Source organism: Lolium rigidum, chromosome 3 (assembly GCF_022539505.1).
Source record: "Lolium rigidum isolate FL_2022 chromosome 3, APGP_CSIRO_Lrig_0.1, whole genome shotgun sequence".
Classification (NCBI taxonomy): domain Eukaryota; kingdom Viridiplantae; phylum Streptophyta; class Magnoliopsida; order Poales; family Poaceae; genus Lolium; species Lolium rigidum.
In genome coordinates, this window is record NC_061510.1 from 331,743,744 (window position 1) to 331,752,851 (window position 9,108).

At 46.4% G+C, this 9,108-nt stretch overlaps 1 protein-coding gene across 1 annotated transcript; it reads left to right on the plus strand.

The window, feature by feature from the left end:
* The first annotated feature begins 4,392 nt into the window (after window positions 1-4,392).
* On the plus strand, window positions 4,393-6,476 carry LOC124697052 (non-specific lipid-transfer protein EPAD1-like). Its single transcript, XM_047229695.1, has 3 exons — window positions 4,393-4,738; window positions 6,053-6,124; window positions 6,235-6,476. Exons 1-3 carry the CDS (start codon window positions 4,393-4,395, stop codon window positions 6,474-6,476), a joined length of 660 nt encoding a protein of 219 aa, XP_047085651.1.
* Window positions 6,477-9,108: the final 2,632 nt, after the last annotated feature.

A 9,108-nucleotide genomic window follows, 5' to 3' on the forward strand; every position in this document is an offset into this window, starting at 1 on the left:
CTACGATACACCCCTATACTTGTGGGTCATCACCAGCCCATAGGAATCCTCGCAAGATTTTGTTGACCTGCTTGAGTGCTTTCTTATCAAGACTCAGCACCATCAGCTGGTGCAACGGCCACAAACATATAAGCTATCAATTGTCACCTTACTTTAATTGTTTTACATGTTTTACTACAAAACTGCATTCACATTTCACTTCAAGAAGGGAATATGTGGCTTTGATTACCGTAGCTTCTAATTATGAAGGCAAAAGTATAAAATATAACCAACTCTAATATAATAGTATAGCTAGCAATAATTGTGCCAAGTGAAATTGATAGGGCAACATTTGTATAGCTTTTGTGTTAAAGAGTATCGTCTGTTCTTTGAGTACTTGAAATGTACGTGTTCGTGGCATGCAACACATTTAGCATATGGATTAATTAGTGATGTTGTATTCAAAAAATTGTCATTCAGCCTAGTTGACAACAACTGGGCTTTACTTCTGTAATCTTAACTAGGTATAATGGTTGATGGCTATGTCTTGTGCAAATGCCAGATGCAATAAGATGATTGTATTGTGTAGGAACAACATAAAAAATGGTATTTACACATTAGTTTTCACCTTTTAGCATAACGAAGAACGCCAAGGAAAATTGCAAATGGTCGACGCCAGTCCACATGTTCAAACCGAATTTGGCTTTTCGAATGAGGTTATATCATTGGAGACGAGGTTGCAAGACAGCGTAAGTAGAGAAATTGAAAAAGATGTTAGGCACGAACAATCGATTGAAACAGAAGATCACACAAAGAGAAGGTGTAGGTGATGGTTTTGCACACTTGGTGAAAATGATGCCGCGAGCGATGATTTTAGATTGTCTTCAGTAATTGCCATATAGGTTTTCGTCTTTTTTTGTCTAGAGGGCGGTGCAGGACTGCCATTGACCTTGAGTGGCGGTTCCTGGCGGTTAGGCTGGTGCCGACGACGGGGGAATGAATGTTGGTGGTCATGACGGCGGTTGTTGTTTCCTCTCTGGCGACAACGCTTCTCTCACTCTCATCGCAACTTCTTCTCGGAGGGTGAGCTTCGCTACGCCAACGGGCGCGCATGTGCCACGAGCCATAGTGTGTAACTCCTGCTATAAACGAGCTGATTTATTTAAGAAAAAAAGAATCTCAATATTGACATGGAAGAATGAGAAAATCACGGCTGGACCGTAATATTGGACAACCCTTTGGAGAACTCATGTTCAAATTGATCCCGATTTTCTTGGGTAAACTGAGCCTGCCAATAAAGCGCGCGCACGTTTCTTTACATGGTCCTCCCGGTAAGAAAAAGTTCAGTCCGTTGGCTCGACGGCCCGGTGAGACATGATTTACTTGGGGTGTGAGGTGACACGAGAATTACAACGGCAAGTTCCGCTAGAAAGACAGCGATGAGAAAAGAATATGCCGTTTGGGTTTAATCTTCGGAATCCAATGCTACCACTTCTACAGTGTGAACGTAGGCATGTTCAAGCGCGGTGACTAAATTACCCACTGTAAACAACAATAACCAAATTCGCCGTGCGTTTTACCCTACGCGAATATTAAAGCGCGGTGATTAGACGCACGGTGACAACAATTTCGAAAATATCCGACTTCGTCGATGGGAGGCGGCGTATCTTGGTCCAAAACAGCACGGGGACGTTCCCCGGTCGACGTGCCACAACGACATATGCCTCGCTGCTTGCAGTAGGCCTGTTCATCGACTCACAAAGCCTCGTTGGCGATGGTGCTTGTTTGGATCTTGCAATGGTGGAGGTTCGGTGTCTCTTCTTGCGTTCGTCTCGGCGGCGGTGGAATTAGACGGCGGCCGCTGGCTATGGTGGTTGCAGGAAACTCTAAGGATCGTTTTGTATTTCTCGATCTTTTAGGATTTTATCTGCAAATTCAGGATAATCATTTTATCCCGGTTTGTCTTTTAGTTTTCACATATGTTGCTTCATGTAACTTGGTTTTCGATTGATGAAATATGTGGTTGCTCTAAAAAAAAAAAGGACGACATCCGAAATTTTGTGTCAAGTACTTGTGTTATTTAGCTGTTGGACCTCACATCATTCATCATTGAATGTGGATTTTCAACAAAATCTATTGGGTGAAACAGTGAATTGGCATGTAATCGTACAAGGTGCCCAAAATAATACACTCGGGTTGTCCATGTGCTTGACACTAGCCGATTTACACACTAGTTTTTTGCAAGACGGCCGTGTAAGTGAAATCTCAAATGCTTATTAAATTCAAGATTTTTCTTTGGTATAGATATAGGGATTTCATTCTTACTAACAAAATAATTTGCCATGTGAAATTGGTAGTGCAACATTTACTAGCATGGATGCATTAATGATGCTGTATTCACAACAACAACAACAAAAAATGTCATTCAGCCTAGTTGACAATAACTGGGCTTTACCTCTGTAATCGTAATACAATACGTCCATAGTAACTGGCTCGAGAAGTTATAGTGGCTAACAAAAAAAAAGGTGTCCAAGTTTTGGTGACAAACACGTTTTTGCTTTCTACCTCATGACCTCCTGTAAACTTAATAATGTAACGGTTGATGGCTATGTCCTGTGTTTGTATCCTCAATGCAAAGGCCAGAAGCAATACGATGTTTTCATTGTGTAGGAGACACACAAAAAATGGTATTTACACATTAGTTTTCACCTTTTAGCATAACAAAGAACTCAAAGGAAAATTGCAAACGGTTGACGTCAGTCCACATGTTCAAACCGAATTCGGTTTTTCGAATGACGTTGTATCAATGGAGACGAGGTTACAAGACCGAGTAAGTAGAGAAATCGAAAAGATGTTAGACCCGAACAATCGATTGAAACAGAAGATCATACAAAGAGACGGTGAAGGTGCTGGTTTTGCGCACTTGCTAAAACTGATGCCTCGAGTGATGATTTTAGATTGTTTTCGATAATTACCAGATTTGTTTTCGTCTTATACTCCCTCTGATCCATATTAGTTTCCACTAATATAGATGTATTCTAGACATATTTAGTTCTACGTACATCCATACTAGTGGCAAGTAATATGAATTGGAGGGAGTAAGGATATGTTTTTTTTTTGCCATCTGGCTTTTTGTTTGCCCAATTTCTTAAAAGCACAACTGCGCCATTTGGAAGATCTCAGCGTATCCTGCTATGCTGCCGCAAGATCCCTCAGGCACGTCTTCAACCTCTAGCACCACCTCCCTCCTGCTCGTCTTCAACCTCTAGCACCCACCCACAGAAAGAAGGAGTGAATGTGGAGGCTTGGAGGGATTCTAGGGGCGGCGGCTGGCCAACGGATGCGTGATTTCCAGAGGGCGGTGCGGGACCGCCGTCGGTCGTGAGTGGCGGTTCATGGCTGTTAGGCCGGTGCCGGTGTCGGGGGAATGGATGTTGGTGGTCATGACGGCGGTGGTTGTTTCCTCTCTGGCGGCAACGCTTCTCTCCCTCTCGTTGCAACTTCTTCTCGGAGGGTGAGCTCCGGTACACCAACGGGCGCGCGTGCGCCACGAGCCATTGTATGTAACTCCCGCTACAAACGAGCTGATTTATTTAAAAAAAAGAATCTCAATGTTGACATGGAAGAATGAGAAAATCACGGCTGGACCGTAATATTGGACGAGCCTTTGGAGAACTCAGGTTCAAATTGATGCTGATTTCGTTGGGTAGACTGAGCCTGATAATAAAGGCGTGCGCACGTATTTTTACATGGTCCTCCCGGTAAGAAAAAACGTTCAGTACATGATTTACTTTTTTTTTGAGAGAAAAACATGATTTACTTGGGGTGAGGTGACACCAGAATTACAACGGCGAAGTTCCGCTAGAAAGACAGCGATGAGAAAAGAATATGCCGTTTGGGTTTAATTTCTGGAATCCAATGCTGTACCACTTCTACGGTGACTAAATTACCCGCTGTAAACAATAATAATAACCGAAATTCTCCGTCGTTTTCCTCTACGCGAATATTAAAGCGCGGTGAATACACGCCCGGTGACAACAATTTCGAAAATATCCGCGGGTTTTTTACCGTCCTGCCCTTCTCCAATCCCGAGAAAGCTGTTACGTTCTCGAAAGCCAGGGCAGAGCCAGCCCACACAAGGCAAGCCACTCTCACGTGAGAGGATCAGACCGGAAGCCGGATCCCGCGCGACCGCATCCCAGCCGTCCACGCAGGCCAGCTGGCGGGCCACGCCTCAACGGACGGACGCGATGGACCCGCGCAGCGCCGGCCGCTTCGCTTAGCCTTGACGGCTCCTCCGGCTATATAACGCCGCCACCCGCTCTCCCCCGGCTCCATTCCGCTCCGCCTCCACCCACCCACAGCCAACAAACCCTAAGCCAGCGCGCGCGCGAGAGCGAGAGAGATCCAGCCATGGAGGGCTCCCTCCTCCGCCGCCTCCTCCTGGTGGCCGGCCTCCTGGCCGCGCTGCTCCCGGCCGCCGCCGCCACCTTCGGGCCGCAGCCGGGCGCGCCCTGCGAGCCCACCCTCCTCGCCACCCAGGTCTCGCTCTTCTGCGCGCCCGACATGCCCACCGCGCAGTGCTGCGAGCCCGTCGTCGCCGCCGTCGACCTCGGCGGCGGCGTCCCCTGCCTCTGCCGCGTCGCCGCCGAGCCGCAGCTCGTCATGGCGGGGCTCAACGCCACCCACCTCCTCACCCTCTACACCTCCTGCGGAGGCCTGCGTCCCGGTGGCGCACACCTCGCCGCCGCATGCCAAGGTACGCGCAACTCACCCCCTCTCCCTCCCCACCTCCCCCTCTATCTCGGCGCGCGTAGATTCAGTGCTCCTTCTGCGTTCTCCTCGGGCTGTAGATCGATGGTTTCGCGAGTTTCTGGTGTTCCATCCATGTGCTTCGTTTTTTGCTCGCTCCTTGTCCTGGATCTGCAACCGCACGCGGAGTGGGGTTCTCGCCGTTTGCCATGACGAGCAACCCGGCCTCGCGTACGGCGCCTTAGTTTTTTTCCCCTTGGGCACTGCTGATCGTACGCGCTCGCATGAGATCAAGCAGTGCGTACCGAGTTTGCTCGTTTTGTTTTTTGGATTTGCGGTTCGATCCTTCATGATTCCAGCGAGTTATTCGTCACCTTTAGTTTCTCGCGTGTGCTCGGATAAGTTCAGGATCGAGGAGCCCTCTTCAATCTATAGGGTTTCCGCTTGATCCTGTAAGATCCAGCGCCATGCAGAGGTCCTGGCTGCTGCTCCAGAGTTGTTCGTCCTGTTGGCTGATTGTTTCCATCGCTCCATCCGTGAGTTGCGGCCTTTTATTTTGCTGTTCCGTTTCGTCTCTGCTTTTTTTTTCGATTGCTATCCTTCGGTGCTTCTAGCATAGCCATGGATGCGCCCCAAGTTCTATTGAGGAATAATTCATTCCGAGACGTACATCGTCAAGATCTGGGAGCGGGCCATCGGTTTTCTGCTGTTTAATCACCCGATCTCTGCCATGCTTGGTTGCTTCGTTTGAAGCCAGAACGCATCTGCTCTTTTTCTGCTCTATCTTTCTGCCCTTGTCGTCTCTTGCGCAGTTGCTGCGCGGTAATTCTTGGTCAAAACCCCTCTGCCGAAGCCAGAGCAAAGCCTGCTTCGCCTGCTCTTCTTTGCCATCCTGTGTCCGACCTTCTTCGCTTCATGTTCCACGTGATCTCCGGACCAGAGCTCAGCGTTTTCCATGTTGATCCTCTGGTCCCTGCTGATTTTCGTAGCCTTCCTGTCCTCTCTGCAGGGAAAACCAGTTTTCGACAGCATCGGTTTTCGAACCTTGTTTCGTGGCGTTCTCGGCGTGCGTGCGTGTGTACGTAGCTAGTCTTGCGGTCTTGGCAACTGCTCTCTGGCCGTCTGGCAGAAACAGATGCAGGCTGCTGCATGCAGCTTTAACTGAACCGGCCCTCTTTTTTTCTGATACTTTTCCTTGCCTGCTACTCGTTTCTTGGTGCGCACGTCACCTCGCAGTTGCCTTTTGTTTGCTGTGATTTTCGAATTTTGAAATACGGCAGAGGTATCAGTACTAATTAACGTTGCTTGCTGCTGTACACAGGACCCGCTCCCCCCGCCGCCATCGTCTTCGCACCGCCGCCGTCTCCCGCGCCTCGCCGCAAGCAGCCAGCACGTATGTGAAGATCGCCATCCTCCTCTCTCATTTTCGTACGTTGCTGGGTGTTATCATCTTACTTTACTCATGCGGCACTCACTCGTCCTTTCTGTCTGTTGCGCATGCAGATGAGGCACCTCCCCCGCCGCCGTCGACCGACAAGCCGTCCCCGCCGCCTCAGCAGCGCGACGGCGCCGCCCACGCCAAGGCCGTCCCCGCCGCCCCGGCTACTTCCCCGCTCGCGCCCACTGCTGCCATCGCCCCGGCGGCGCCCCAGCCACCACACTCCGGCGCGTCGTCCGAGGGAATCACCTGCGCCATCCTCATCATCATCATCGGCATCATCATCTGGAGCTTCCGCCAGCACTGAGGCGCGCGCGTCCCCTGCCCCAAGACTATGATCCAGTTACATGTTTTCTCTCCATTTGGTTCTGTCTCGAGTCCGTAAAAGACAGGTGGATCTTGAGATTTCTTCTGCATCGCGCGTAGTGGTAGCTGGTAACAGTAATGTCCGTGTGTCCTCGGCTGCGTAGTTCCTCTAGTTTTTGTGATCGATCGGTACTGGCTTGGCCAAGGCGTCGTCAGAGGTGAACATTTGGGTCTCATGATTGCTTTGCTCTAGTAAGATGAACCACTGCTATGTGATCGACATGATCTGAATCTGAGTCACTGAATTGATGCAATTTTGCTTGCTTTCTGCTCATGATGTGATGATGCTCTTGTTCAGTTGCTCAATCTCTGTTGATTCCTTTGATTTGTTGAGTATACCAGTTTAATTAGCTTTGCTATGTGGCTATGTGAGCTATGAATTGCTTATGATGATGCCTCTATCTTGCTCTCCTCTGAATTTTTCTCCACTAATAGCTATCCTCTGATTTGTGGGTTGCTTCTTCTCTGGGATGTCCAGATGCTCGATCTGTGTTCCTTTGATCTGTGGAGTTGCAGTTTAGCTTTGTTCTGTGGCTATATGTGTGCTATGAATGCCTATGATGCCTCTGTCTTGCTCTTTTTTGATTTGTGGCTGTATATTTATTCTGTGGGCACAATCTGTGAATGGTGTTGTGAAGCAGAAGTGTTCACAGAACAGGAGTTGGCCTCATGATTTTTCCATCTCAGTACAAATACAGGCTGTGGTTTTATTTGATCCCGGTTGCTTCCTGTTGTCTTCTCAATCCCTTCAACATTTGATACAAGGAGAACCCAGGGGAAATTTAAGGGCGAGCAGCTAGTTGGAAGCTAGCTCCTAGTCAAACAGAGTCCTCTGGTGTTTGAGATATACAATGGCTTTGTAGCTTTTGTAGTTGACTCAAAATTCGGTGCCTTTTCATCAATTAGTACTATGCAATTGCTCGCCTGCTATTACCTTTACCTCTGCCCCCTTCCATTTCTCTGGTGGCCGAAGAATTGAACTGTCACAACTGCTAGCTAGGAAGGACGCTAGTGTCTTATGGATGTGCTAGCTGGCTTGTTGTTTTGGAAGTTGAACTTGTGTTAAAAACAAGTGAGGAAGATACTGAAGACTCCATTGATTTTACAGAAAAACGGGAACATGATCCTCTTGGAAGAACCTTTAGATAAAAAGATGACACTATAGAATAGGTTGGCAATGATAAAAGAACACCTCGATTAGGATTCATAGATGGCCTTTGATGATCTACTAAAGGAAGTGTCGAGGTATCCGAGGAAATATCCGATGAAACCAATTTATGCTAAAACTTACATTTCAAACTTTATTTTTAAAATGTAAAAAGGATACGAACTTAATGTTGAGGAGGTGATCGTATACGATACAAACAAGTTGATTTTCAAGTTCAAATCCAGATCCATTTTGAAGGCATTACAAACACAATTCATCAACGAATAGTGACAAAAGGTACACCATTACTGTTCATGCATAATTTATTTCTCTTGCCACCTAAATGAATATAAGTTTGATCTTTAACTTAACATGTTATAGAACATATCCTTTGAACATAAGGTATTTTACTTGTGATTTTTTAAAATTTCCAATGTGCTTTGCACAAAGTTTTTCATTGTTAGTTTGCTTCCATCGGATGCTTTCTTATCGGAGAGGCCACTCACTTTTCAGTTGCGATCCCAAATATATAAAAAAAAACGCATTTTGCTAAAAACCAGGATTAAATTCTAGGGTTTCCCGGAAAATAATGGTGTCCCACGAAGCTACCACACCAAAATAATAATATCAAAAGGCTAAAAATAAGGAGCATATTTTGGAATAGCATACGTTTAATTAACGAACATAACATCGATTGTGTTGCTGTCTTAGAACCGATATAGGGAAATTTGAAGGAGATATGCCCTAGAGGCAATAATAAAGTGGTTATTATTTATATCTTTATGTTTATGATAAATGTTTATATATCATGCTAGAATTGTATTAACCGAAACATTAGTACATGTGTGATATGTAGACAAACAAGAAGTCCCTAGTATGCCTCTTAAACTAGCTTGTTGATTAATGGATGATTAGTTTCATAATCATGAACATTGGATGTTATTAATAACAAGGTTATGTCATTGTGTGAATGATATAATGGACACACCCAATTAAGCGTAGCATAAGATCTCGTCATTAAGTTATTTGCTATAAGCTTTCGATACATAGTTACCTAGTCCTTATGACCATGAGATCATGTAAATCACTTATACCGAGAAAGGTACTTTGATTACACCAAACACCACTGCGTAAATGGGTGGCTATAAAGGTGGGATTAAGTATCCGGAAAGTATGAGTTGAGGCATATGGATCAACAGTGGGATTTGTCCATCCCGATGACGGATAGATATACTCCGGGCCCTCTCGGTGGAATGTCGTCTAATGTCTTGCAAGCATATGAATGAGTTCATAAGAGACCACATACCACGGTACGAGTAAAGAGTACTTGTCGGGAGACGAGGTTGAACAAGGTATAGAGTGATACCGAAGATCAAACCTCGGACAAGTAAAATATCGCGAGACAAAGGGAATTGGTAATATATGT